The 27,985-nt window shown below is 45.2% G+C and overlaps 8 protein-coding genes across 8 annotated transcripts; 7 read left to right on the top strand and 1 right to left on the bottom strand.

Annotated features, from left to right (window-relative positions):
• Positions 1-2,763: 2,763 nt before the first annotated feature.
• On the top strand, positions 2,764-3,298 carry PHALS_10404 (uncharacterized protein; the record flags this gene model as incomplete). The annotated part of the gene is made up of 2 exons (XM_024725823.1): positions 2,764-2,822; positions 3,073-3,298. The coding sequence occupies 2 exons, from the start codon at positions 2,764-2,766 to the stop codon at positions 3,296-3,298; spliced, it is 285 nt and encodes a 94-aa protein (XP_024576561.1).
• A 669-nt stretch (positions 3,299-3,967) lies between these two features.
• Positions 3,968-5,957, top strand: PHALS_10403 (uncharacterized protein; the record flags this gene model as incomplete). The annotated part of the gene is made up of 4 exons (XM_024725822.1): positions 3,968-4,396; positions 4,462-4,693; positions 4,764-5,467; positions 5,547-5,957. 4 exons carry the CDS (start codon positions 3,968-3,970, stop codon positions 5,955-5,957), a joined length of 1,776 nt encoding a protein of 591 aa, XP_024576560.1.
• An 89-nt stretch (positions 5,958-6,046) lies between these two features.
• Positions 6,047-8,278, bottom strand: PHALS_10402 (cell division cycle 5-like protein; the record flags this gene model as incomplete). The annotated part of the gene is made up of 1 exon (XM_024725821.1): positions 6,047-8,278. The coding sequence occupies one exon, from the start codon at positions 8,276-8,278 to the stop codon at positions 6,047-6,049; it is 2,232 nt and encodes a 743-aa protein (XP_024576559.1).
• A 55-nt stretch (positions 8,279-8,333) lies between these two features.
• On the top strand, positions 8,334-9,308 carry PHALS_10401 (FAM92 protein; the record flags this gene model as incomplete). Its single annotated transcript, XM_024725820.1, has 5 exons — positions 8,334-8,392; positions 8,465-8,771; positions 8,830-8,901; positions 8,961-9,095; positions 9,159-9,308. The coding sequence occupies 5 exons, from the start codon at positions 8,334-8,336 to the stop codon at positions 9,306-9,308; spliced, it is 723 nt and encodes a 240-aa protein (XP_024576558.1).
• A 1,082-nt stretch (positions 9,309-10,390) lies between these two features.
• Positions 10,391-12,116, top strand: PHALS_10400 (protein phosphatase pp2a regulatory subunit b; the record flags this gene model as incomplete). The annotated part of the gene is made up of 6 exons (XM_024725819.1): positions 10,391-10,472; positions 10,539-10,645; positions 10,714-11,182; positions 11,244-11,408; positions 11,492-11,661; positions 11,754-12,116. The coding sequence occupies 6 exons, from the start codon at positions 10,391-10,393 to the stop codon at positions 12,114-12,116; spliced, it is 1,356 nt and encodes a 451-aa protein (XP_024576557.1).
• Positions 12,117-12,799: 683 nt separating this feature from the next.
• Positions 12,800-13,059, top strand: PHALS_10399 (uncharacterized protein; the record flags this gene model as incomplete). The annotated part of the gene is made up of 2 exons (XM_024725818.1): positions 12,800-12,907; positions 12,985-13,059. The coding sequence occupies 2 exons, from the start codon at positions 12,800-12,802 to the stop codon at positions 13,057-13,059; spliced, it is 183 nt and encodes a 60-aa protein (XP_024576556.1).
• Positions 13,060-18,212: 5,153 nt separating this feature from the next.
• On the top strand, positions 18,213-20,679 carry PHALS_10398 (hypothetical protein L917_07263; the record flags this gene model as incomplete). The annotated part of the gene is made up of 2 exons (XM_024725817.1): positions 18,213-20,590; positions 20,655-20,679. The coding sequence occupies 2 exons, from the start codon at positions 18,213-18,215 to the stop codon at positions 20,677-20,679; spliced, it is 2,403 nt and encodes an 800-aa protein (XP_024576555.1).
• A 541-nt stretch (positions 20,680-21,220) lies between these two features.
• Positions 21,221-22,237, top strand: PHALS_10397 (hypothetical protein L915_07435; the record flags this gene model as incomplete). Its single annotated transcript, XM_024725816.1, has 4 exons — positions 21,221-21,259; positions 21,316-21,352; positions 21,422-21,511; positions 21,573-22,237. 4 exons carry the CDS (start codon positions 21,221-21,223, stop codon positions 22,235-22,237), a joined length of 831 nt encoding a protein of 276 aa, XP_024576554.1.
• Between the last annotated feature and the right edge of the window lie 5,748 nt (positions 22,238-27,985).

The raw sequence follows: 27,985 nt of genomic DNA, 5'->3' as shown, positions 1-27,985 counted from the left end.
GACCGAAGTGCCGCACGTCAGTGCCCATTCTCGCGCTCGACCACCGAGCTTTGAGATGTAGCGCCACGCGCTGTTGCTTGCTCTGGGGCATGGCGGATGCGATAGCCATCTCAACCTCTCTCACTCAAAGCAGGAAGTTCTTTCAAATCCTTCCCCTTGAAGACCTAAACGCTCACCATGAGCGGCTTAGGGCGGGGAAAATCATCCGTCACTGACGGTGGCGTCATAGTCGCAAATGATACAGACATCTTCTGCTGCGGGTGCTCTAGCGGCGCTTTTCGTAACTTGAAAACGCCTCTAGACGCGTACCGATTGCCTCGGGGCCTTGCGCAGCAAGGTGTTGCACGCCCTCAGGGCCATCAGCTTAAGCCCGTCCTGCATGCCCTGGGGCAAAGAGATGAATTGCTCCATCCTCACCGAGGAACAGTCGTAACGACTCAGGTGTAGATTGTATACAAGTGCTACCAAGTGCAGCGAGGCTGCCGTAGCTTTGCGCTTAGAGGAAGCGTTAGTTAGGTCACCGACCTTTTGATCTATACTTGGAACAAGTACGAGTTTAGCAGATCGCAATCCGCTTACTCATAGAATAATTACAACCTTAACCCAAGGGTAATTAACTTTTCCGTTTAAATTCAAAAACTGACTTTTTTATTTTTATCTGCGGCAAAGACGCCTAATTTTAAATGCATAGAATTTTCTAAATGTGTATAGTAAAATCTAAATACATGTATAACTACTGGCCATCCAGCCCCGTAACGTATTCTTGTTTGGGTGTGATCACACCATGCCCATCAGGTATGACACATACCCCTGTACCAGGTATGTGTAACCCCGTTACAGGCACCGTACATATTTGACGAGTGCTTGACGATCTACTTCGCTGGCTGACCTAGATGTGGTGAGCTCCTGACGTTCCAGCGCACGTTGGCGGTCGTAATGATTCACAGGAAAGACACATCTGCTGACTCAGATAGCTGCCAAGTGATCGTGGTAGTGCTAGTCGACGTGAAGGCTGCTCGATCTACCACTATGCGCTTTCTCGCAGACTTGCAAAACCTCATCACAGCGGCCGCAACAAAGAGGCATATGCAATGTTCTTAGGCTTCCAAAATACCTTTGATCACGCTGACTGGACGACCATGGTTTTTTTTGGACTGCTGGTGCGCATGAGCGTTATATAAGTCCTACTATCTGGACCTAGCTTGTTCACACCAAGCCGCGTGCACACATGCTGATAGATTGCAAAATCAACCGGCACTGCATTTTATAAGCAAGGCAATTTAGACGGTGAAGCCGGTTATCAATTGAAACGTGAGATCCTCAGCTGTCTGACGTCCTAGTGCTCAACTACTCAGGCATTTCGCCGCATAACCTTTAAGCTCTTGTTTCGACGCTTTACGTATCAAGGTGTGGAACTGCGTGCGTGCACTCTTCGTGTATCATCTTAGCCACACAAACAATGACGCTCTCGGGCCTATTTTTCTCCTCGCAAAACATCTCGATCGCACAGGCGGCCGTGCGATGCTGCAGAACTAGTTAGGTATAAGCCACAAGCACGACCGCGACGCGAAGCATGTGCAGCTCATTCCGGATCATGTATCAGCGACGAAACGACGAAAAATTCGGCGTATCGTGAATTTTCAGTACCCACTCGATCCAACTCGAGCCTAAAGCTACATTACGAATACGCTAAAAGATCAAACACAACACCGACGCATCGCGGTTTTATCTGTATGGAACCGCAGCAAAGTTTTCGTCTGTATGCGTCGCAAGTCATCAAGCAGTGGTGTCTGACATATGGCTGAAGTGGAGCGAGGCCATCTAGACAGGATTTTTCGAGGGGGTTTTGACATGTTAGTAGTACGAACTTCTTATAGCGACGCGTTTACTCCATCCTTGTGAATACATCACCTGCAGTGGAAGTGAAGTGGTTTTAGATGCTGCACGAAGAGTCGACGCAGATTGTGGAGTAGCTCCATGCGTCGCAATTTGCCTTGCCTCTATCAAGCTAATCTCAAAGTGACAAATGGCTTGAAGGTGAGCTAAATTCTCAGTCAGCGCTTCTGTTTACAGTGTTGACGCCCAAGTCATCAGATTCGCGCACTTGATGACTTTAAAGTCAAAGCACGTTGATGAAGCACATATCAAGTTGTTTGTTTGCTCGGCGCGTATCTTCGCATAATCTTGCTCCCTTTATCGCACCATATGGTACTTTTGATGAGAAAGACATAGTTGGAGGTCATCTCGAGTGTTGAATGAGCTAACGATATATCCGTCGTTCGGTGACTTGACAATCGGTTTTTTTGGGTAACGTTAGTGTGATACTCGAACAGCCCACTATTTCCCACACCCAAACATCTTAAGCTGGCTTTGCCGCTCAGAAACAGGCTTCACTCAGCAAGTTAAAATGTCTCCGACTGCACCCGAAATTGAGACAAGAGCAAACGCTTTGAGCAGAGTCAAGCTGGTTTCTGGGGGAGGGCAATGAGAGGTGCCTTGTGGTCCGACCAGCACAAATTTTGCAGATAATGTCAGCGAATCGATTTTGTCAGTGCTGTCCCCGGCGAGCCAAAGTGACGACACAATCAGCAGCGGGCACAAAAGGGATGACATGACAGCAATGGCTTCGTCGTGTGTAATCACCCCTCGGCTTTGACAAACAATCCGACGACAGTGACAACGGTGCGCGGGGATAACACTCAGAAAAAGATTACCGCTTTAATTCGGGGCAATGCGATTTGTCAAGTGTTTTTGACCGTCGGCATGCCCGCCAAAGTTGGAAAGGGTCAGCTGGTTTCAGAATCCCGTTCAGGACAGTCGCGGTCGGTCTTGAGTATCACGTGATGTACTTCTACTCGGCTTGGCTGCCACACTACCAATTGGTCCAGAACGGCAGCGCAAATCCATTGCAGATACTTGATTTATACTTGCAGCGGTACAATAACCAAGGAATGATCTTTAAAGCATTCATCAGCCGCATAAATAGCATTCTGTACCATCGTCGACAACGATAACAACAAAACAACAAATGTCATCCAGTTGGCTCGTCGGCCACCTGTGTATCACGTGCAGAGCTCAAGGCTGCCGGCAGACTGAGTGGAAACTCCAATACGCGAATAATGTCAAGGTTTTAGGATCGACTCCATTATGGCTTCTACAATATAAACGAGGTAGTGTGCGACTGCACCAGAGTTGTGCGAAAGTATTGCGTGCAGTTTTACATCAGAACCTTGCGCCAGGACCTGTTCACCGGAAACAATGCCCTATTGCGAGGCGTGTACTCCCAGATGACGATTGAGCTCGGGGTCTCGTATCAGTCATTTATATCGCCGGCACATTTAAACGCAACAAGCAAGCGCACTTGACCAATGAGATTACGCACCCGGCGTCGTCTAGTGTCCCCACTCCCTGCTCCACCGGTTTCTTGATGTTATTAACAACATCTGACGAATGGCTGCTATTACTGTAGTCTTCGTCCAGTGGGTAACGTCCACGCCACTCCACGCGCAATACTATGGCCTCACCCTCGATTAGAGGAGCTTAGAGGACCAGTCGTTACATCCAAAGATATGTATCCTCTCCATACAGGTGATAAATTCTGATCTGGGTGTGGATTAATTTTCCCAGGATTTGGCGACACTCAACAGAGTTAAAGCTTTCTGTGTGTAAAATGCACGCCAACCCCGTTGCATATTTGGCATTACAGGGAATGCGCTGATAGATTCAGGGGCATCGTTTAAGTTTGTGCGACGCACTACAGTATCTGCTTGACTAACATACTATTTGCGGACTAGGATGCCACACTTCACTAAAGTCACGCGGTTTGCTGTGCATTCCACAGACATAAACTTAACGTCCTTTACTTGGTATTACCACCATTCATTATTGCTTTTAGCATTTCGACAGAAAGTGCTCAAAACCGAGGTTATGTGTTGGTACATATTTTGTGATTCATATTCAACACGAGATGGCGCATACAGCTCCATCGCGCACTCGAGCCTCAATGGCGCCATTAGTTTCCAATGCTGGTCGAAAACGGCGTCATATACCTCAAGATTCATCCTCATCGGATGAAGAGCAAATATTGGTGAGAGATACGCGTCGACGCCGTGGAAAACGGCAGCAAGCTAGCGCCATTCTGGACGAGTTTACGAGTTTGGATGCACTGTTAAGCAATGACCTAGCAGAGAAGAACAAACGAGAGAATCGCGAGCGCAGAATGAGACTTTTGCGTGAAGAAAGTGAAACGATGGATAAAGACGCGCCGATAGGGAAAATTATAAGCAGCATGGATTCTAATATGTCAACACTTTCGGGTGATAACTACCTTTTCGCACCTCCAGAGATAATAGTCTCGGAGGAAAAGTTTGGCTACGTCTTTACGCCAATCACCGAGGTATGATATCAAGTGACTGAGAACTCTATGTGTGATCCATATCTCAATTGTTTTTGCTACGTTAGCCACTGCCGTACCGCACTTACAGAGCAACAGAGTCCGAGCTAAAGAGCGATCTTAATCTAATTTACAAAACCATGCAATCTACCGATTCTACAGAGCTCAGTGGCTTAGTTTGGTCCAAATCTATCTTGATTCGCTGCATGCTTAAGCACCAGAAGGAAATGACTAGTCAAGCGTCTGCGACGTCACCAATTGTCGTGCCTCCGAAAATTGGGTCGTGGTTATTTTTAACGAGTACGGTACAAAGAAACTTCCGTGATGTGCAATATTTGATCAGTATGTGATTTGCATTTTGTTCGTACAGTGTCATTTCACAGCTGTGGTCATGTGGTTGGAGGATGCTTTAGTAATCTTTTGCTAATTCATAGCTCTGGACAAAACATGCCGTTCACAAAATTGATCTCAGCGCTTCCTGTGGCGTGTTTTGCGCATACGATTGAGAGTTTTTGGCCGAAATTCGGCGATAATCCTTCTTTCCAAATGGAATGGAAGCCGACAATATATGATTTTCTCAACGCCTTCCGTGCTTACGGCTTTCAAGACAGCAAACGATCGATGAGTGTTAAAAGCAAGATTCCTGTAACGCCTCCTGCAACAAATTTGCATTTGTTTCCATTTCCAACTGTGAATATGCAGTATGTGCTGACATATTTAGTGCTCTGTCTACGGACAATGACGCTGACTTTGGAAGGTTACGACGCATTCAGTTTTACAATGTTTTTCTTGCGCATGCAGTTTGAAAGCACCATACATGCTAGTATTGTTGAACTGGCTACTGTCTGTATCGAAGAACTACTGGACGTGTTTCCTCGAACTGAGTGGCGAACGGAATGGGCACCACAATTAGTGCTTCGCATTGCAGGTTCAAACGAAGGCTTGTTTGATTCCGCAGCCGGCTGGCTTGCAGTTGCACGTCGACTTCCGCGTACATTGCGTGGCACCCAGCTAACGACAGGACTGGCTGTTTATGTTCTGCAACATCGAATCGACAAAGTGCCTTTGGAAGGGGTAAGCATACTTGGTGTCGTTTTCTAGTCGATGATCAGCACTTATTTGTACTGGTTTTGCTGCGTACTTTGATCTGCAGGCAAAATCTGAAAATCCACTTAAGTTACCAATCCAAAGTGGACTTGTCGTGGATATTGTTGCGGGTATTGTGGAGGATATGACGCAGAAATATGTGGAAACACGCAAGAGTATCAAGGATTTAAAAAAGTCGCCGCCATTTGATCTATTGTGCAAAAAAGTAGCCTTGATGGATTTGGCGCTGCAGGCATTTCTTAACATTCTCACTCCAAATGAAATGAACATCATGCTGGGTAAGCTTGACCGGCTGGCTGACGCACACAAGTCGACTATGTCATCGAAATGGCACGAACTTAAGACATTAGTGAGTCTTATGCACCGCAAATACTCGTTGGAAAACTTACGCATCGGCCGCCATCGAATTTTATCACCCTCTGCGAAAACAGTGCTGTCGTTCGGTAATGATGAGTAATTGATACAGTAAGATATCGCAGGATAAATGGAGACACGATCAAGACGTATTTAAAAGGGATGAACAGTTTTGGTATCCGTGCAGCACTTCTAGTGCTCACGGACTAGCGTCGCGTACTGCTTCTGCAATTTAACTTCTATCAACTGCTGGACGTTAATCTCATTCGCCAATCGCGCCATGCGAATCTGCAGCGCCTGATTTTCAAGACTTGACAAATTCTGAAAGCATACTTGCTCGATTGATGAGTTTCGAAGCTCTGTATTCTGGTCGCGAAATAACTCCAAGCCTTGTTGGATGCGCCGGTTAAGTCCACCATTCACGACTTGGACTCGATCGTTCAGCTTCAAAGCCCTCTTTACGAGGAATTGCTCGGCTTCCTTCAGCTCTGCAAAGCGAGCTTGTACGGCACGTAACTTGTCTTCATCGGATGTTGCAAACTGAAAAAAAACGCCACCGTTTTTTTGCTCGCTTTTTGCCTTGCTTAATGAGCGGGATTGTATTTCGTTCCACGTTGCACCAAGATCCACAGCGTCTTGAGACTTCCAGAAGTTATTTGCGCTGCTCAGACTGACTTCAATTTGAATCATTTGTTTCGCATGCTCTAATTCACTTTCAGAGAATTCATGCAGGTCAGGAAGTGTATCTGTCGTTTTCTTGCGCTTCTTGCTCTTCTTGGAATTGCCATCGTTTGTTGGGAATTTGGCGATTTCGTGATCTAGTATTCGGTACATTTCGTCTGAAACTTCGTCAAACTCACTGTGAATCAACACCTTCTTTACCTTCGATGGCCGAGGGAGTCCCTTTTGCATGGCAGTGGATCGTCGCAGAAGCTCACGTTCTCGCTGTAACTCACGCTGCTGGTGCTCACGAATTTCTCGCTCACCAGCGTCTTCCTCACGATGCACACCGGCGCGAACATCCTCACCTTCTTTCTCTGGCATGTTTATTTCGTACTCATTTTGGGGAGCAGGCAAGCTATTGAAGCCCTCGCGTAGACTCATAGCCAGCCGCTTCGCACGAGCCTTTTCTGCGTTAGCATTCTCAGCCTGTGTGCCGTAAAGCTGTTCAGGATTAATGCCTAGCTCGTCGCGCAAAGGTGTGCGCGTCGTCGACATTGGTGTCTTGTCAGTAACTGCGTTGGACACAACTGACGATGGTGTCCGAGACGGAGTAGCTCCCGCATAGCCCGTTCCTTCGTACAACTCAACATTCTCGCCACCTAGAAGAGGCGTCGCACTATTGCGCATGGCAAGCAGGTTCGCCGTTTCTTGCATGATATTCTCGTGCACATTACGATTAGAAGGCATTGCTGTTGTGACGCCGTGAACCGATCGAAGTGGGGTGGCACTATAGTCCCCCATAAGTGCTCTTGTTTCCGTGGTCGAGCTATTTTCCAGAGCAAGTGCGGCTGCGTGAGTGGCATGCATGCCCAGCTTTGCAAGATCTTTTAACTCGTCATTTGAAACCACAGGAGCGGGCAGCTCTAGCGGCGTGCGTTTGATAGTATTAATTGGGTCGTTCTTCTTGTTCACCGCAGCAATTATTTGTGGTAAATGAGAGTTCATGCGCGACTTTTGTCGCTTGGCATCCAATCTGCGCTCCTTTTTCTCTTGTACGTCTCGACGTAAACCTTCAAGTTTGTCTAACTGCAACGCTGCACGCTTTGGGTCGATCCCTTTACTCGAAATCCTTTTTTCATCTACAACGTCATAAAAACCAGCAGGGGCCTTTTTTTCAAATGGAATTTCATTTGCATAGTCAATATATTTTCGCTTTTTCGTAGTCACATGAGGATTTGAGGACATGATTCCTGCAGCTTTAAGCTCACGTTTCTTTTGTAATGTTGCGAGACGTCGTGCTTCTTCTAGTTGTTTCTCACGAGCCTTGCGTTTAGCCTTTTTGCCCTTCGTATTGGCTAGACGAGCTCTAGCCTCAGACAACATCTCCTTTTCATCCTCATCCATATCTACCGGATCAGGACGTGCTGGTTTATTCTCTGGATTTGGATCAATCTCTCCAGGACGCAGACGTCTTGGATCATCCCCTACTTCGATACCCTCTTTCTGTTGAGCCGCGTCCAGTAGCCGTTCATAGTGCTCCATGCACTGCGCAGCCGTACGACCAACTATGGGGGCAATGGTGCGCCATTGGGAAGGCATGAGCTTGGCAAGATGCAACAGTTTTTCTTCCTCATCGCGACTCCACTCAGTCTTTTTAATACTCGGATCCAGCCACTCGTACCAGCGCGCTTTGCACTGTTTGGCTGATTTCCGCGACAGTAGCGACGCCACACGCGCCCACTGGTTCATGCCATACTTCATCACGGCTGCTTTGAGAATTTCATCCTCTGTGTTCTTCCACACTCCACCCTTTATCATGATCCGCATGGCTTATCGAGAGGGGAATGAGCACCTTGAAAGAGCAGTCGAGGAAGGGTGAGACTTGTTAGCGTTGCTAAAACTGTGCCACACCAAAATACATAAGTATCTATCCGTGCAAATCTGAAGCATGGAGCAGGCACTGGCAGCGCAGCTTCAATTTATGGAGCACAATGGGCGTGCGCTCGAGGATCTAGTGGCAAAGATGATGAAAGCACGAGAAGAACAGGAGGCTTTTCTGGGTACTTTCGCCCAAAGTCTTGAGGACATAGCGGCTCAGGAAGAATGTACCCCATTGGCTCAGTGTCTCGAAAATTTAGGCAAATGCGGCCAGATGCTTGCTAGAGAGAGCCATGACGTCATGATGTTACGTCCTGAAACCGAGATTCTACAAGTTCTAGCGCGAATTCAAGATTGGGCTATTGTGCCCATGAAGGTACAACGAGAAACGACGAAAAAAGTAGTAGCGAAACTCAAACGTGTATGAAATATAGAGACTTCTCGAAGATCGAGAGAAAGCTATCAAGATTGAAGCCAAGCTACAGAAAGAATACAATGAACTCAAAGTATAGGTATTGCGGGCTTGTTGCTTTTGTGAAGTGATGCTGACGATTCGTGATGGTAGCGAGGTAGCTCAGCAAGGGAGAAGGAAAAAAAGCTCAGAATGCTGTCGGACCAAAAACGACGAGTTGAGAACGTCAATGCGCTACTTGACTTACATATGGTGAGCTTTGACCGCTACCGCATTCAAAATATGAAGGTTCGATAGTGAAATGCATGATATTTTGCACATTATGCTAAGATACTGATATTTATATATCAGAAAATTGTCAGCGAGCTGGCTAGATCACAGGCATTTTACCATGCAAAGGGTCTTGAGCTTTTCGGTGGCTCGTGTCAAAATATTGCGAACTTTCAAGCAGCGGATACAGTTGATAAAACAGCGCAAGCTAATCCTGCAGAAGCAAGCTAGACATCGATGACCCTAATGATTGAATTTTATTTATATATTGATCAAGGTTTTAAGCTTTACAGTAGTAAAAGATTGATGTGATACACCTAATTGTAGATGTAAGGTGAAAATTGTGCTCATTTCTAGTTTTATTTCAGCATAGATTGATTAGAGCTCTACGATTGTATAATTATCAGAACTACCAGCCCAATCTCTGCAGTACCGGCAACTTTTGCAGCTAATTTAATTTGAGTAACTATAGAAAAACCGAGAGACTAACCGAAATGAACAATGAAAAAGACAAACTAAGCGTAAGCAGCAACAAAGTCACGTACGTTTATAGAAGAATAGTGATAGAATAGCTGATAATGCGATAGCTCGCGCTGATGTGGTTAGTTTTCACAGCCTTTGCATTATGCCGAGGTTGTATCAAAAAAAAATATAGAACGGCTAAAGTTTTGATATATTTTGAATATTTACGTAAATTGCAAATATTGTAGTTTAAAATCTGCGGTATCAATAATGAGTTTTACAGTATGATTACTGTACCATCAGTGCTAAGGTTCGTTGGTCATGGCGCTTGGCCGCCCAGTCTGAGATCTCCAAATATCAGCATTTTGAAAGTGCTCAAGTGTTCAGATGCTGCCCAGCGTAAACGCAGCAGTTGCTATTTGCTTCGCTTTCATGTTTATTTTTAATATAAATTCTTATCTGCAGTTAGCATAAGATAGTCAAGATAGTTATCTTGACAGTTATTGTAATAAGTAGCGTGGAGGTCCAGACGAGCAAGAATTGGCTCGTCCGCGCAAATTTATCTGATTACGAAAGCTCATACTACAGTCAAATTGCCTTAATCGAGGTCTCAACTGCCAACTTACATTGGATAGCATGGACTACTGATTGACGCGCTTGATCCGCCTATTTTTAGCAAAATTCTGGTTTCTGCTCATTTGAAGCTTCGATTTTTTCTATCCTACTGATTGGAAGATATGGCAAAATTAAACATTTTGTCTGCTGATAGGTTGAAACAATCCATGGAATGAAACAGGCATTGAAGATCGCTCGTTACTGCGAGGCTGAATCGCCGCGGACTGGAAGTAGACATGGCAGAGCCTACACGCGAAGCCGACGCCGAATGGGGTCAAGTGTTTTCAGCAGGAGAGAGCTCTCGCAGCTTCGTGGAAGGTAAGATATACCTGTGACTACCTACAAATCGATTAGTAATTTATGTATATTTCAATGATTGTTCAGCCGAAGTAGTTTCTGCGATTGAGTACGATCGGTCGGGAGAATTCTTAGCCACTGGTAACAAAGGTGGACGCGTATCTATTTACTGCCGACACGGAAATCCTACATCGGTTTGTTTATGTGGTTTCTATTAGACCCTGCCTTACGAATGTCTGATGATGTGCGGTTCATACTATAGAATCAAGTCGGTTACACTGGTTCAACTGGCGATCCGCGATACCAGCTCTACACTGAGTTTCAAAGCCACAATGCTGAGTTTGATTACCTTAAAAGCCTTGAAATTGAGGAAAAGATTAATCAGATCAAATGGTGCCGGGCGGCTAATGGATCTCAATGTTTACTGTCGACGAATGATAAGACAATCAAACTCTGGAAAATACATGAGCGTAGCGTCAGAGAAATCACGACGTACAATGAAAAAGGACTTGCTTATGTGCCCCGAGCACATATTACCCCAGAACTTATTCGGCTGCCGCAAATGCTCGTCCGTGGCCAGGTGACGACAACAACAGCCAAGCGTGTTTATGCGAACGCACACACATACCACATTAATTCGATTGCGATAAATAGCGACGGTGAAACCTTTATCTCGGCAGATGACCTCCGTGTAAATTTATGGAGTCTCGGCGTATCGAATCAAAGCTTCAGTAAGTTAGTGAGGTCGATGAATGTCTCAATCCTTTTGAGTAGCTCAACGAATTTTCTTAGACATTGTGGACATCAAGCCAGCAAATATGGAAGAATTGACCGAGGTGATTACAGCTGCGGACTTCCACCCAACCCACTGCAACACGATGATGTACAGCACCAGTCGTGGTGCCATCAAGCTTGGTGATATGCGCGAGTCAGCCCTATGCGACGTGTATTCCCAAGGTTGGTAATGCTTTCATGGTGATTACTTCTAGTCGCGTCATCGTTTGTTCCACCATCATTAACACTTGGGCTTGATGTTTTAGTTTTCGAGGAGCAAGAAGATCCTGAAGCTCGCAGCTTCTTTTCCGAAATCATTGCGTCCATCTCAGATATTAAGTTCTCTCCTGACGGTCGTTACATCATTGCACGCGACTTTCTTACGCTTAAAATCTGGGATATCAACATGAATTCCCGTCCCGTCCAAACAATTAATGTAGGTTTTGCAGTTGACCACACTAGACTACTTTATATGACGAAAAAGCAGCGTCCTTAACAGAATGTTTGGCGTGGTTGTTTCGATGACAGATTCACGAGCATTTGCGCCCAAGATTAGGAGACCTCTACGAGAGTGATTGCATTTTTGATAAATTCGAGTGCGCAGTGAGTGGGGACGGCGATAATTTCATTACGGGCTCGTACAATAGCGAGTTCCATATTTATGACCGTTACGGACGTGCCGATATTTCTATTACGCCACGTACCGCGCGAGTAAGTCGACGTCACTCTATGCCGCAGAGGGGACTAGCGCAACAAATCGCTGCAATGCCTACTCCAGGCGATCCGGATGCGCTGGATTTTTCAAAGAAAATCTTGCAGGCAAGCTGGCATCCGTCGTTAAAGGAAATTGCTGTTTCAATTCGCAATAGCCTCTTTGTATATGCAGCCTAATTGTTTAGAAACTGAAATATTCGGTTGGTACGAGAGCACAGTAAAGTTAAACACATGCAAAGAATATGAAATATACGAAATTCGGCTTTTATTTTCCCATTGCAAAATGCTTAACTTGCTTTTGACTATTGTGATATTTAAGAATGAGAAATGGTTTTGTGCTTATTAATGATAACAACCTTCATTGAAGTTGAGTATATTTGCTGGCAATATATTGTGTGCGACGTCAAAACAATATATTGAGTCATCACGGTATATTCCTTCGTGTACGTGCGATTCCATGTGGTTTCTCTTGTAATAGCGAAAGTGAGGGTCAGTCTTATAGTCTGGTGATAAGTTCTTCTCCAGTTGCTTGAGACTGACCTTGTACTGCTTCGCTGTGAGCTCTTAGTTTCTGCGCGATAAGTTGTTCACATACACCATCTTACCGGTCCTACCACGAACCTTAACTCGACAGCTGCTTTAGTTAATCCTTTAGACCATCAAGCTCGTAAGCAATGTGTATATCGTTAGCTATCGTGAAATGACTTCATATTTTTTAAATTTTGTGTATGGATTGACTTTATATTGATTTATTGTGATATATGTAGATAAGAAACGATTAAGCGCCAATATTTACTGCGTGAGGCTAATTGCCAGTGCATATTTAAAGGAAGCAAGTGCGGCTATTATTGACATCGTTAATGTCTATTCTTATTGGCTTCTCGGTCGCTTTCTGTCGGTGTGAGAACGAAACCCCCTTTAAAGCGGCTTTTGAGCTCCAAGTTTACCAACATCCCAAATTCTCTGAGGTGAAAATAGGCCAGACGACAGACTCCGCAGTGGGCAAATGAATTAGCTATATTTTCTTCTAGCTCGAGATTGGCAGGCCAATGTGTGCAAAGATGAGACTAAACAATGTCTCCAAGAAAATGTTGGTGTAAAGTGCAACATGTTTGATTGAGTGTCTGCCTTATATCCAGAAAAAATATATATACAGAAAAATATAAGGCAGACACTCAAAAACGAAAGCCACGTATAGACGCTAGAAAATTTAGTTGGCGATTGCAAAAATTGATTGACTGTGGGCCTTTTTGCTATTTTCTGGGGCCTTAGTGTGACAGAGTTCAGCATCAATTGCATCAATTGGGTCTCGGCTGAAGCACATGAATTATACCTACCCGACACAAAAGTACGAGCAGAAAATGCAATCGAACAACAAAAAATACTCTCTTGATCCTCATGATATTCACACCAATTCTTAGTTTGAAGTCTTCCATATTTCGTCTGGTCACCGTGTACTTTGCACAGAAGAAGGTTTGACTCTCGGGGTCCGCGCTAACAAACGCACAGAGGTTGGGTTTGTGCGCTCCTACCAGGAGCGAAGCCGAGAGCCTCTAAGGCTACTTACACTACTACCATTTCAAGAGTGCAAGTGTTTAGTGTAAGCTCAGCATAAATTTATACTAAATATAACCGTAATGCTATCTCTCGCACAAATCTGTTTTTTGCGGCTAGGTACTACGGACCCCTCCATTACGGAATTCCTTAATCTTCATAAATACCGATATTCCGGTTGTCATGCACACCCACAATTATAGTAGCTGTAATATGAGATTTGTACAATTGTATCGTATTGTATTTGATACAGTTTACCAAAAATGTAAGAATTTATTACTCAAGGTTACAGCACTTGCCTCATGACAGAAGAGGAGTACCTTTTTCTCAGGAAGGACTCGCGGCTTAACGAAGGGAAAGTTTGAGATTAATGTTAGACCTACCTTCGTTTCACCATTGACCCCACAGAAAAAGCAAAGCTGTCATACGCACTATGAACACAACTGCTCAGAGCCATGGAGCTCTTGTACGAGTGAAGCAGAAGGGATGAGTGTATAGTACTCGTCCATCTTGATCAGACAGTCCACAACGATCACGATGTTAAAATTTGCGGACGCTTCAATTGTAAGATTAAGCGTAAAGTTCACTCTGATGGACTGCCAGCTTGGCTTGGATAACACAAGCGCAAAAATGTGCATACTTATTCTATATTTTATTACATTTCGCTCATTGAGCAGTATGTATTTTCTCTACCGAGGTGGTTACCCAAAAGGGTATCATGTTTCTAATGCATTTTTTCATAATTTGAGGCCATCCTCATGAGGCACAGCTATATGTCGACTGTCAGGGCTGCGTTACAGCAAGCTTGGGGATATGGTATAGCGGTGGGAGTTTGCTTATGTGCGCAACGATACATGATTACAAACGGCAAGCCGTTTATATGCACTGTGAACCCAGCAAGAGCATACTCCATTTCTGTTCGCGCCTTGACATGTGCGGTGATTGATCAGGGTGAGATGAGGATGTGCTGATTATGCAGTACGAACTGTCTAATTCACCAGCAACGCTCAATCGTCTGGTGACACAGCTATTCGGGCCGCATCACGACTATGCACATTTCTGTTCGGATGGTATACTCGTCCATAGTCGTGCAGAGTACGGGAGATCAAATAAGGAGAGCCACATTATACACTTGCGAGCAGTGCTCGAGTGTATGCGACTAATATAGCTATTCGCCAATATTGGCATATGTAACTTTGGCGCCGACAAATTTTGAGAACATATCCTACAGGTAGAACCCGCAAAGATAATGGGCTGATGCCTCAGTCCCAAAAAGACTTAAGGAAGTTGCTGATCCAATTGCTCAAGTTTAGTGCAAATTATGCCGACATGGCACGACCCTGCACCAATATTATCAAAGGGCCGTCGACAGATGCCGGAGTGAGGCAGAAGTGGCGGTCCTTGAGGCTGTGAAAAGAATATTCATGCGTGCCCCGATTCAGGCTCTTTCTGAAGTTGTGTTGGGCATCCTGTGTTATCTGTGGCGCCCGACCTTTTTCGCGATATGCTGCGCATTGCTTCAAGTAGATGCCAATAGACATGAATGCGTGATCGCAATCAAGTCTCTCCAGCTGAATACCACTGAGAACGTTTGTCCTTTTGCGGGAGAAAAAGTATTATCTCTCGTCAGCAATTGATTCTACCATCAACCAAGTCAAGGTTATTGAACAAAGTGCAGCCGACCATGCTGATCTGCATTACGTCATATCCAGATATCGTCGTTTACGCCGAAACTGTTGCTGTATATAGTTTCTTAATAGCACAATAGGTCGCCGTTTGCCATTAGCTTTTCTGACACAAAAATTAACCCCGAGCGGTAAGATTTACTTTCGCTCGCAAAACTAGATTAGTGCAAAGCACCTGAATTAGGGACTACGATGGCACCATGCTCTCTGGATATGTCCATTGACGTTTGACGCAGAACTTAGCTCAAGTATCCAGGTCAGGTTCATGATGCAGTCTCCAATCCGTGGACCTCACCCATGGTTGGCTCTTGTCACCACAACGCATACTCCCTCAACAGAGGACAGAAGGATCTGTAGGATCTCCAAAAGATAGTTGTCTCGTATTTTGCACTCAGTACTATGCAAGTATTCTTTATCAGACCCACACCTAACTGACGATGAGCTCAGCTCCAAATCCTGTTTTTTGTATCATTCTAAATTTTATCATGTTGCCATTATCGGCAAATATCCTTTTGATGTATCTCTTTATAGCCAGGGAAGATTTTGGCGGAGGAATGAGGGGATTTCTTCAACCCATGAGTCTGCTCTAGTCACTTCATTCACGAGTATATAGCTTTGCTCGCCAATAGCCTGCGAGGTGGCACTGCTCCGCACAGTGCGTCACATGGTAGTGCTGACTCAGCAGTACCGCCGCACCATGACAAAGATGAGTCATGCGTCTTAACTTCAGAGTCGGACCTCTCACGGCTCACAATCGCCCTATAACCTACCGGCTCGTCCACGAGAGACAGCGCCGCCCGGTCGCCTTGACTAACCACTAGCCTTGGTAGCGGCGATACCGGCCGACAGCTATATCCTTGCGATCCCACTCGAGACACACTCTCGGAATCACAAAATGCAATCTTTTTCCGTCCTCATGCTGAGTCCACGGCTCAGTGCTACTTCAACCTTCCAAGCTTCGCTTGTGCACCTTGCAATACCGTTGCTTACATTTCAGACAATCACGTCATCAAGTAAATCAACCACCTATGTCACCGTGCTAAAATGCGCTTCTGCTTCCTGATAGAGGTGGGCTCGTAAGTTGTCAATACCCGTCAGCGAATTGCTTGACACCTAGCTATTTCGACATCATGTGCCCCACAGGATGTGGTGTTCCAGCCTCGCCATACCTGGTATGAGATCATATCTAAAATCTAGGTAGAATGTATACGCTACCAAATCCAGAAATCTCACTTTGACGATATAACATAACCCTCGATACTTTCACCTGCTTCCCATCGCCCCATTAAAAGAAGTCGACCCTCGTAGAGTTGTATAATATAGACCGCAACCTTCACAAGATATAACTTAAGTCATTTTATTCTGAAAGGCCGCCCTGCGTCTACTGAAAAAACTCGGGATTTTATTGTAAGGGGTTTGTTGTACGATCTTGCGTGGGAGCTTGACCCTTCGTACCTTTTAATCAAGAACAAAATGGACACGCAGGTGCAGATGTTTTGTACTCCCCTAGATAAAGCATCTGCGAGTATCGCAAGGCTGCCCGATAATTAAGAGATCCGCCTTCTCTTCGTTAGCATGGATATATCGTTGCCTTGATAAGCTCAAAGAGCTTCCAACTCTAGTGCCTCACCTGTCTCTCACAGAACAGAAGCTGTACTCCTTATAATGCGACGCAAACAGCTTTCTCAAATGAGGTAGGTCTCGGAGCAAGCCACACTTGGATATAAACCGTCAATAAAGATGGTAACTGTTGTCGTTTCTGTAAGGCCAAATAGCGTTGCAGTGATTAGATTTCTCGGCATCTGATCTGAACATAGTTTGCTAGATCTCACCTCCCTAGACGGATGAATAAGAACTTCAAACGCATCCAAAACGTCTGGCTGGGCGGGACAGACACTCGCGCAATCTGTCGCTTCAGAACTTCCCACATAAGGAAAGCCTACAATACCTAGGCACTGCACACTAGTACCCATTCTCTCGCGCGGCCTGCAAGCTTTGGAGATCGCAAGCTCGATGCGCTATTGCTCCATGCAAAGCATGGCAAAATTCAAGGGAAGCCTAACTCCTCTCATTCAAAGAAAGGGATTTTCTCCATTCCAATTCTCAAAACTATGAATGCTCAACATGAGAGACCTCACTGTGGTCACCAACTATTCTCCTATCGGAGACCGGTTGGTGTGCCTATGAAATTATCTCATCAGCGCATTCGCAAAGATGTTGTGCGCATCTAGGCAAGCAATACTGTCAGCTCATCATCCCATCGCGATCAACAATAGAAATAAGCTCATTAAGCTGGTCTAGTTTTACGGGACAGGCGAAACAACATTTCTTGTTTCACTCTCGCAAAAAATAGAGCCATTTTCGTATTGGTCGTAGAATTGACTGTGAGGGCTATCAAGTAAAACAGAATTGCCGTACCTTTTGCACAGAGGAAGCTTTGATTTGTACGTCCGCGTTAGTAAACGCACGGAGATCGGATTCGTGCGTTCCAATGCAGAGTGGAACCGAAACATCTAATGTAACAAGGTGTTTGGTTAGCTCAGCTATTTCAAGAGCAGGTATATCGGGTTTCATCCTATTAGACCAATACTAATTTCGTACGTTTAAGTATCTCGCATAATAAATCTGTCCTTATTGTCTGACGTGCAACTAGCAGCCCACACGTTCTTTCCATTATCTTCATAATTACTGATTTCTCGGACTTCTGAAAAATGTGGATTTGTCAAACTGACCACAAAATTGTAGAATTTTCATATCGTAATCTTGCGAAAGGATCATGAAAGTAAGAACTAATTTCCCAAATCCGGGGTGCGTTAGAGTTATCTGGACCTTATATTATATAACTTGAAAGAAATTGCGGTATAGATGGCGTGCACTGACTGATACATGGGAAGTTAGAACGTTTAGTTAGTATTGTTGTCCTTATAAACAACAATTCTACTGGCATGACGTCAACGTATCACAAATTCTCAAACTTTCTGCGACGTGCTTCTTTAAGAACCCACAAACAAATCATTTCCAAAAAAAATCAACAATGTCATCGTTTCGCTTGTTTTCATCGTCGCTGCTATTCCACTTTGCCATTGCAGTCGAATCTGACGCTATAGTGCCCTTCAATTCAATTAAGGACACAGTAGATACGTTCCAGTATTCACTGGCGTTTATTGTGGTGCTGGTAGCTGCTCATCCATTTGGACTTTTGTTCCCCAGACTCTTGAAACTACCGTTAATCACGGGCTATTTAATCATTGGAGTCATTGCTGGGCCATTTGTGACGAATCTTCTGCCGAAAGCGTTGGTTAACATGCTGTCGCCATCTGTAAATGGCTTAGCTTTATCTTTTATTTCATTCCAGGCGGGACAGGAGATTTATCTTCCAGAATTGAGACCACAACTCAAGCAAATTTTCATTCTCTTGACTGCACTATACGTGACGGCCATGACGATTGTCACAAGCGTACACTTTCTAGCAAATAACGCCTTCTTTTATGATACTTTTACGCCAATGTGTCAACTGGGTATTGCCCTCATGTTTGGCTCCATTTCAGTGCTTGGATCACCTGCGACTGTGATGGCAATAAAGATTGAATATAATAGTGTGGGACCTTTTACCAATCTTATGCTTGGAGCCACGATGACAGCTGAGTTTGTTGTGCTCATATCGTTTTCCATCGCTCGCATTGTCTGCTCTAGCTATTGTGCTGACTTGAACGTCTCGGTGGAAAACGTCATTTTTTCATTAGCCATTGTCGCGTCCAATTTGGTGCTTGGATTGTTCATTGGTATCATTATCATCCTTATCTTTAAAATTCCTGGCAGCACAGCAGACGAGCACATGGATCTACACGACCCACAGTCAAGTTTTGGATCACACTCTGAAGATTTGGAAGCAATTGAAAACCATGATCAGATGCCAAATTCACATAATGTGTACGTGGAAGCAATTGACGAGATCAAACATTTCAAGTTGTGGACACCGACAGTGTCGCTGTACACCAAAGGATTTCTTTGGATATCGTTGGGTTATATGTTTTATCTTTCCAATGCAACGATAAGTGAGGCAACGGTGGCTTCGTATGGACTGACGTGGGAAGTGAGATTTGAACCTTTACTCGTCCTAATGCTGGCTTCGTGTCTCGCTGGTCACTATTCTTTGATTCGCCACGATATGCACGTGATTCTCGATACTGTGGCGCCGTACATGTTTCTTCCATTTTTCGTGATGACTGGAGCTGCACTAAAGCTTGATAGTGTCGCGGAAGCTATTTCCCTTGTAAGTTTATACATTTGTCTACGGTTTCTTTCTGTCTTGCTTGCGTGCTACTTAGGTGGTAGATATCTGCTCAGACTTCCTCCAAAGCAGTATAACAATCTGTGGCTAACAATGACTCCACAAGCTGGCGTGGCCTTAGGTTTAGCCGACGAAGTCAAAGGTTTGAGCACTGAGCCTTGGGCAGCTCAATTTGCAACGACAATCATAGCAGCTGTGGTGATCAATCAGATCATTGGACCCGTGTTATGTGCCGTCGGCTTAAAACGTGCAGGTGAGAGCATATACCATCGAAACGATGCAGCTAACCAGAGCGGAAGATCCATGACGGCTAGCAGTGCTCAAAGCAATCAATTGTTAACCCAAAACAAAAATGACCCGCGTGCTTTACTTCCTTTTTACAAGGTGAAAAATGCAGTGATCATTGGCGAAGATGAAGTTGCTTTTGAAATTGCACTAGAGTTGTCGCTTTACGGAGCTCAAGTAAATGTTCCATTGCTAGATAAGGAGCAAGCAGACAAGTGGCATACCATCAACGAAACCATTCGAAAACGTTCTTCAAAAGGCGATTTGATACAATACAAGAACAAGATCAACGATCGCCAGGAGAATATTCCACACATGCACGGAATGGCAGCAGCAGACGTATTGATATTCACAGGTGACAGCATGCGCTCGATAGAGTACATTCGAACGATCAAAGCTCAGCTTGGGGAAGGTCAACCCCGCATGATCGCAATAATATCTGATTCTTCGTACAACCACGAGCTTAATGAGCTCGGTGTCTTAATGATCCAACCTTCTATTGCTTTGGCTAACATTGCGACTCGAATGGCATTACTCGAACACAAGCTAGCAGAATCACTCTCCCATGAAATTAGTACCACGAGCGACTTTGAAACAGCAGCTTACTTTATGGAAGGTGGCGTTCAACCTTCGCTATCGAAGATGCGTCTCGACGGTCGTCGCCTAGCTCTCGGCAGGAGCGTCGTGACACATCATTCGGTCAATTATGATAAGATAGCCGAGGTTCTGGCTGCTGTGAACCTTCCTATGCCTCCTCCACCATTGCGCGTGTCGATGTTTGGTACCTCAGCAGCTGGATTTGATCCGTTTGCCAATCGTGGTGACGAAATGTCAGCGTACGAACATTTTGTGGTGCAAGATGATCCTGACAACATTGAAAAGAATGTCTTTAATACGCAGTTTGTTCGGCGTACACCTCGGTTGAATGTCGCTCCAGTACCACATTGTAACAATCCATACTCGCTCGTGCGATCCCGATCGTCTCAAATTCCTGAAAATAGGCGCCCTAGTCTTGGAACTAGCGACAATCGGGCAAGTCTACAGGAGTAGGAAGTCACATGATTTTTGAGGATCATGGGATATAATTGTTAATGTGTTGAGTCTGTTTCGATGTCGTTCCCATTTTTTAAATCCGTTTCGACAACTCGATTGCAACTGGAATTGGCTATCAATAGTCATTGTTGTGTCGAAATATATGGGCGGCATTTTCAGTAACCAGGTACCTGAACCCGATGAGCGTATGCAGCACATGATTGAAATGCTGAAACGTGAGTAAATAGTGCTCAAACAAGACATATGTCTGACATGCGTGTCTATCACTCAAGTTACACCGAAGGATCTTCAAGTGCTTTATCGGAAATTTTCCCGCTGCGACAAAGAGGTTAGCATACAGTGTGCTTCCTATAGCGTCAATATGAAACTTATACTCCTTTGATGCAGTAAAATTGAACAAGATTCTTTCGCTAATGATAAATAATGAAGTGATCATAATGTTGAAACTTGATGTAGCAAAAGTGGCACAATCGACCGTCGTGAATTTTATGCTTCGATCGACGAAAAGATCTCACGATTTGGTGATGCGATCTTTATTTTTATTGGCACGCAATCTATACTGCATCGGATGTACCTTGTACGTGGAATCATCTAATACTTTCATTCATTCACAGACGAAGATAATAGCGGAGTGCTGGATTTTAGCGAATATGTTGAAGCTTTAGGAAAATTCTGTCTCTTGAATAAAGAGGATGTACTTAAACGTGCGTTTTTGCATCATCATTTCGAGATTACTACGATCGATTGATAGAATTCATTATGTAGTTTGCTTTAATGTATTCGATGATGACAAGAATGGGACAATTGAGGGTGAGGAGTTGGAAAATTTGCTTGAAATGCTACACGAAGATGAACAAACGAGCAACATGAAGCATGCATTGAATAACTTTGACTTTAATGGGGACGGAAAGATTGACTTTGCTGAGTTTAAACAGTTAAATGCAAAGTTCCCAAGTTTGTTCTATCCAGCTTACCGAATTCAGCAGAATATGAAGAATTTTACACTGGGTGAAAAGTGGTGGGAGCGGAAAATCGAGGATTTGATCACCGAGCATAACAACAAGCTAGCACAGCATAATGATATGAGCATTGAAATGCAGCTAGTAAAAGAAAGGGAGAAGAAAATCTATGCTGAGCAAGAGCGCCAGAAAGTTGCTCGCGAACGAATGGGGTGCATGTATTACACTTGCTGCCCATGTCGACGAAAATCTTACACTACTGATCGTCAGGAAGCCAGTGATAGTGACGGGGAAATAGAACGAGAAAAACCGAAGCACGAAGTTGTCGTAAAAAAAAATCGAAAAGACGGTAGAAAACAAATCATTGTATCGGTTGGTCCTCGAAAACCTTTGACACATGAAGAGCGTCTTGAACGCGCACGGAAAAGAAGGCTGCGGGATATGCAGGATCGACCTACTCGAAAAGATTGATCACTTTTGATTCTTGATAGATGCATTTTCTGGTACATACCGATATGTGTGAAGTATATCGATAAATTTTATTATTTGTAAAAGATTTTTTTTCAAACTCGATTGATGGAAAATAGATCTTGCTCAAAATATTTTGTTTGTCAAATCAAGCGTGCTTAGACTTTGCACATGAGTGTGTGTTGTCAATCAGCACCTCGAGCGTATGTCTCGATCCCCGATATTACTAGTTTGGACAGGCAGATTGCGCAATTTGTATTTTGTACATCAGCCAAATACCCAGTGAAGTACAAATATTCTACTGGGTTCTTTACTGAGTCCAGTAAAGAACCCAGTAGAATATTTGTTAGAATTAAATAGACAGGCTTAGAGGTAACACAGCGAACTAAGAGACTTTCGCCTTACATTTTGCCAGATAGTACTCACCTCAATCTTTCTATAGGTTATAAGCCCAAGCCCCGTCATATCTGCCACCTTGGCTCCTGACTCTGCTTTCGCCGACATCGAAATGTTTAAATGGTCGAATCAACAGGTTCAACGGTACAAATTTTCACACCTGAAATTCAAAATGCAGATGTGCTGGAAGAGAGGAAGTTGTGGGATGTTGCAAGTGGTGAAATCACACGGAGGCAATGCACGAGTTCTATGAATGAGTCGACCTTCAAAAAATAGTATCCAAAAGCGACGTTGACGAATGGAATGCAGCGTGCGACTCAGAATTAGAGTCACTTAACAAGAACAAAACATGCGAAGTCGTTCCACTGCCTATGAACGCAAAGTGATTGTGTTTAGATTGGTATCTGAGTCGAGGAAACCCGAGCAATATAAGGCGCGAGTCGTGGCCAAAGGGGCTTCTCATAAGTGTAGAGCTGATTTGAGCCAGAGGGGAAGTTCGCTTCATTTTATATCGTACAGAGAATGGCTGCCATGCGCGGCATCAAATGGATGTGAAGATCGCTAATAAGTTTTGGATGAAGAGATTCACCTGAAGGATATATTCACGCTATGAGTACAAGCTCAAGCATGCGCTTACCGGTCTCAAGCAATCGCTAAGAATGTCGAATATATGATCAATATGAGTTTCAATAAGTGTAAATAATCGTGTTTACAATTAGCACCCGACGATGACATGATTATTGTTGTGCTTTAGGTGGATGCTCTCAACATCGCAAGCGGCGACAGCTTACTTCTACTCTCAACCAACGTGCGCTAAGTGGATGTTTTGAGATCTTGTTGAGCACAAGTGTTTTTCGGTACGGAAATAGGACAAGATAAAGTCTCTGGTCATGAAACGAAGCGGCAAACCAAGTTTATCAGGTCAATTTTAAGCAAGTCTGGCATGCAGAACAGCAAGCCTGTCAAAAAATCTCAAGATACAGGACTCAAGGTGACAAAGATAATGTATGAAGGCCGCTGCAAACATGAAGACACTGCCATATTGACGTTGTGTCGGAAATATCATGCGCCTCATGGTTGCGACGCGCCTAGATCTTGCCAAGGCGTAGAAGGTCTAAGCCAATTCGCTGCAGACCCGTGTTCGACGCAGTGGCAAGCTCTCAAGCGCAAACTGAGAATTCTTAAAGCAACCCAGACACATGAAGCTCAACTTCACACTGAGCTGCTTGGGCATTCAGATGCAGACGGGCTAGAGACTTTGACTCTCGCCGTAGTACAAGCGGCTACGTGTTCATGTTAACCAGCAGATATATCAGCTGGCGAAGTAAGAAGCAACAAAGTGTGGCGCTCTCCTCAACAGAGGCGGATTATATGGCACTATCAGAAGCCACTTAAGAAGCTGCGCGGCTTGAAGTTTTTCTGTGTGAGCTTTGCGAAACGAGGTTCAATCATATCAATGCTCGCTGTTACTTTGTGAGAGAAAAGATCGAAAACGGTCTAATCAATCCTAACTACTGCCCTACACAGCCGATGTGATGAAAAAGCCAATTGTCTCTGCGTAGTTCGACTTTTCGTACAAATTTGAAATACAAGTTGTCAATGCTGTCGTATCGAGTGGGAGTGTTGCCATTCAGCATCTTGAGTGTAAGTCTTGACCAGCTGATACTACAGTAGTCACCGGTATCACCAGTTTGTGACAGGCATATCGCGCAAGTTGTAGTTTTGTACGCCAGCCAGGTATCCAGTGATGGATATTTACGGACGCATAAAAGGTACATAAGTCAAGTATGGAAGACAGTATAATATTCTTAACAGGATTAGAGGTAAAACAGCAAACAAACTTTGCATTTTGCCATCACGTGCTCACCTCAATCTTTCTATAATGAGAATATTTTTCTCACCCTGGTCGAATTTGCCATATTCTGGTACTACGCGGAATACATTTGCCACCATGGTTGTGTGTTACTCTAACAAATAAAGACAATGTTTTGGAACCAGCTCAAAAGATGTTAGTAGAATTCTCAATTGCAGACATTACATCATCGTAAATGTGAATATACTCAACTGACTCGCGTGCGCTGCTTTGCCCGTCAAGCTTAGTGCTAGTCGTATGCACGCGCATTGCTGACGGGAGGCGGCACGTTTCACGGAGGCTAGACTTAGACGAAGAGCAACCTCAAGCTCCCATAGAACTATGAACCCGCGACCTCTCTCGAAGGACGCGGAAGAAGCAAAAAAGGCTTCGTTGAAGGTGACTGTAACGTGCTTACACGTACCATTGTATACAGGGGTGGGTCACACAAGATGGTGTGACCGTATGGATTACACAAGACTGTGTAATCACACTATGGTGTTGCTACACCGTAGCAAGACGCCACTACGTGGCAGGACTGAGAGTAGTAAGTTGTATATTAATTCGGTTTTCTATTTAATCAAGTATACCTAAGGTTTTGGATATAGGCGGCTTTGCCGCAAATAAAACAAGTAGATACAGTTTCAATTTTGAAAGGAAGAGTGTATTTGCTTGGTAAATGTTTCGGATACTCTTGTAGGTAGCGGGTTGCGATCCACTACACTCGTTCTGGTTCCGGTACAGAACGTAAGATCGGTGACCTTAGTAAGTTTCCTCTAAGCAATGAGCTACGGCAGCCCCGCTGCTCTTGGTATCAATTTACGCCTGAGTCGTTACGACTGATACTCTGTGAAGATGAGGCAATTCTCCTATTTGTCCCAGCGCATGCAGGACGAGCTTTATAAGCTGGTGTCCCTGCTTGGCCCTAAAAGCGCAACAGCTTGCTTTGCAAGGACCTAAGGCGATAAGCGCGTGCCAAGAGGCTTTTTACCCAGAAAATGCACTGCTAGAGCACCTACAGCAGAAGCTGTCATCGTCGACTACGTCCATGCACCACCGTCGACGACGGATGACTCCTCCCGACCCAAGACGCTCATGGTGAGCGTTTAGACCTTCGAGGGTAAGAATGAATTGAATCTCATGCCCTGGGTGAGAGAAGATGAGATGGCTATGGCTTCCGCCATGCTCCAGAACGAGCTACAGCGCGTGGCGCTAGCTATCTCCAAGCTCGGCGGCCGAGCGCAAGAGTGGGCACTGACGTGGGGTACTTCGCTCTAAGCCTGGAAGGAGCTGAGACGTCAGCTTTTGCGTGTTCTCGCCGCCCAACCAGGCATATCGTGTGCGATCGCGTTTCCTTGCTGCCCGAGATGGCAAGAAGGAGCTGGTGGATTTTGTCCAAGAGTTAAAAGCTCTCGTTGCCGGAATGGCAGCCGTTCTTCTCATTCCGCGCCCACAGTGACCGTCTTTATGGAGGGCCCCCGCACTGGCGTGGCCAGAATGGATGTGCATCCGTCTTCTTCTGAAGAGGCGGTGAATGTGGAATTGAATGCCGACCTCAACTCTACGTCGGCACGACTTGGTTGGAAATAACACCCTCAGAGCTCGTCGAGCGGGCCTGAGTCAGTAGATTTCAGGTGTGCTGAGAAAGAGGAGGGAGAGCTCCAGGCTGCCGGGCAGCGTGTAAACACCCGACGTGTGGAGATGCCCGTCGACTTCGGACTAGTTGGATCCTGCGCAAGACGCGAAGAGGACCATCAAATAGACGTCCTGCTTCTCACCAGTCTGATTTGTCGTAGGGAAACGAGAGCACCCAGTAGGTGCAGGACGACCTACTGGGGAAGAATTGGTTTCTGTTGAGCATCAAAGAGGTAGGGGGCAGCATGGCCCAGCCCCGAAGAGCTCCGTACTCTTGAACACGGAGCGTGTATGCAAGCCGGGCTTGCTGGTCGTAAAAGCAACTGTGATAAACTATGAGAAGCCATCGAAGGTCTTGATCGATTCCGGAGCGCCGGGCAAGTATGCTTGATGCCCCACAATCCAAAGAGGTTAGTTGTATGCTGAGGCGCTAAATGTGCGGTTGAGTGCCACCGTCACTTATCACTTAGCGACGGGAGTTGTGTCATTGTGCCAAAGGTCCCTGTGGACCTCGGTGTCAAGTTGTTTGTTAACTTCGATAGCGTGAAACGCTGCTTAGTCTTAGACTTGGATTTGAAGTATGACCTTATCCTTGGTATGACATGGTTGGAATATCATGAGCCATGGATTCATTGGAGGTCGAAGACATTGGGCGCTTCGCGCACATCTTCTGGTGGAGCTTTGGTGAGTCATGAACTCACCTCTGCTAGGAAGCAGAAGCGCAATTGGCGCGGGCACTGAACCTGGACGGTCAATGTCGGAGTATCCGAGTTGTCGAGCACCGAAGGTGTATTGGACGAGAGTCCAGAGCATGGCTCGCGGGCTGAGTGTGGAATGGCACATAACCCACTGAGCATTGCTGCATGCGAAGAGTGGCATGGTCGGCCAAAGGCCGAGGCATCGAGGGTGAGGCCCCAGTGATGCACGTGCAGTGGTACGTTATCCACTGGATGAAGCAGCTCTTCATCGGATGTTGTTATAGCATCAAGGCTCCGATGCAGCAGGAAATTGGATACTGGACGACGCCGAGTGCGTGCTCCCACTGGTCTCGATGAGACGTAAAACCTCTCTAGAGAAGAGACGACGAAGACGGATGATATCTGCAAGACGCAATGTGTCGACGCTGACCCAGGGTGTGTCTTCCGTAGACAATTGCGCACAGCTATTTCCCTTTGTCGACGGTATGCCGAGAAAGAAAGACGGCGACGTCACCCTCGAGGCTATTCCCGCGGTGGATGCTCTTCTATAGCTGGACAAGATGTTCTTCAAAGAATTTGCGGTGCTTTGAAGGCAGACGATTGAGCCGAGGTGGTCATTATACGACTGAACGAGAATATTAACTCGTCGTCGCTTCTGGATGAAGCTGTCCTGGAGGAAGCCAAGAGGGTGCTGAACGCACGAAGTGGGTCATCAATCCTAAACAATCCCTCGGATCTGTACTAACCTTTGGTAAAGGAACTTAAACACGTCGTCGCCAAAGACCCGCTGTCATTCCTATTTTTGAACCGAGGTGTGTGTCATGAGATTGACCTAGTTAACCAAACACGCCAATGGTGCCTGCCTAAACAGTAGTATGACGTCATTGACGCCTTTTTTCGTGGAAAGCACGATGCAGGAATGGTGCATGAGAGCAAGTCTCCCATTCGACACCTACATTTTGTGTCCGGAAGCCGAACGGCAAGTGGCGTATCGTTCACGCTTACAATAAGCTGAACGCTACCACCTATTCGGCACAGACGCCGATTCCTAGGAACGATGTTCTCCATAACAATATGATTGGCTGTACACAGTGCAGCGCACTTGACTTGGTCGATGGGTATTACGATTGCTCAAGGAAGCGAGTGATATTCCGCCGACAGCGGTGAGTA

This window comes from Plasmopara halstedii, assembly GCF_900000015.1.
Source record: "Plasmopara halstedii genome assembly, contig: Scaffold_470, whole genome shotgun sequence".
NCBI classification, from domain to species: domain Eukaryota; phylum Oomycota; class Peronosporomycetes; order Peronosporales; family Peronosporaceae; genus Plasmopara; species Plasmopara halstedii.
Note: the sequence above shows the minus strand (reverse complement) of the source record. Positions and strands in the feature narration are given on the sequence as shown.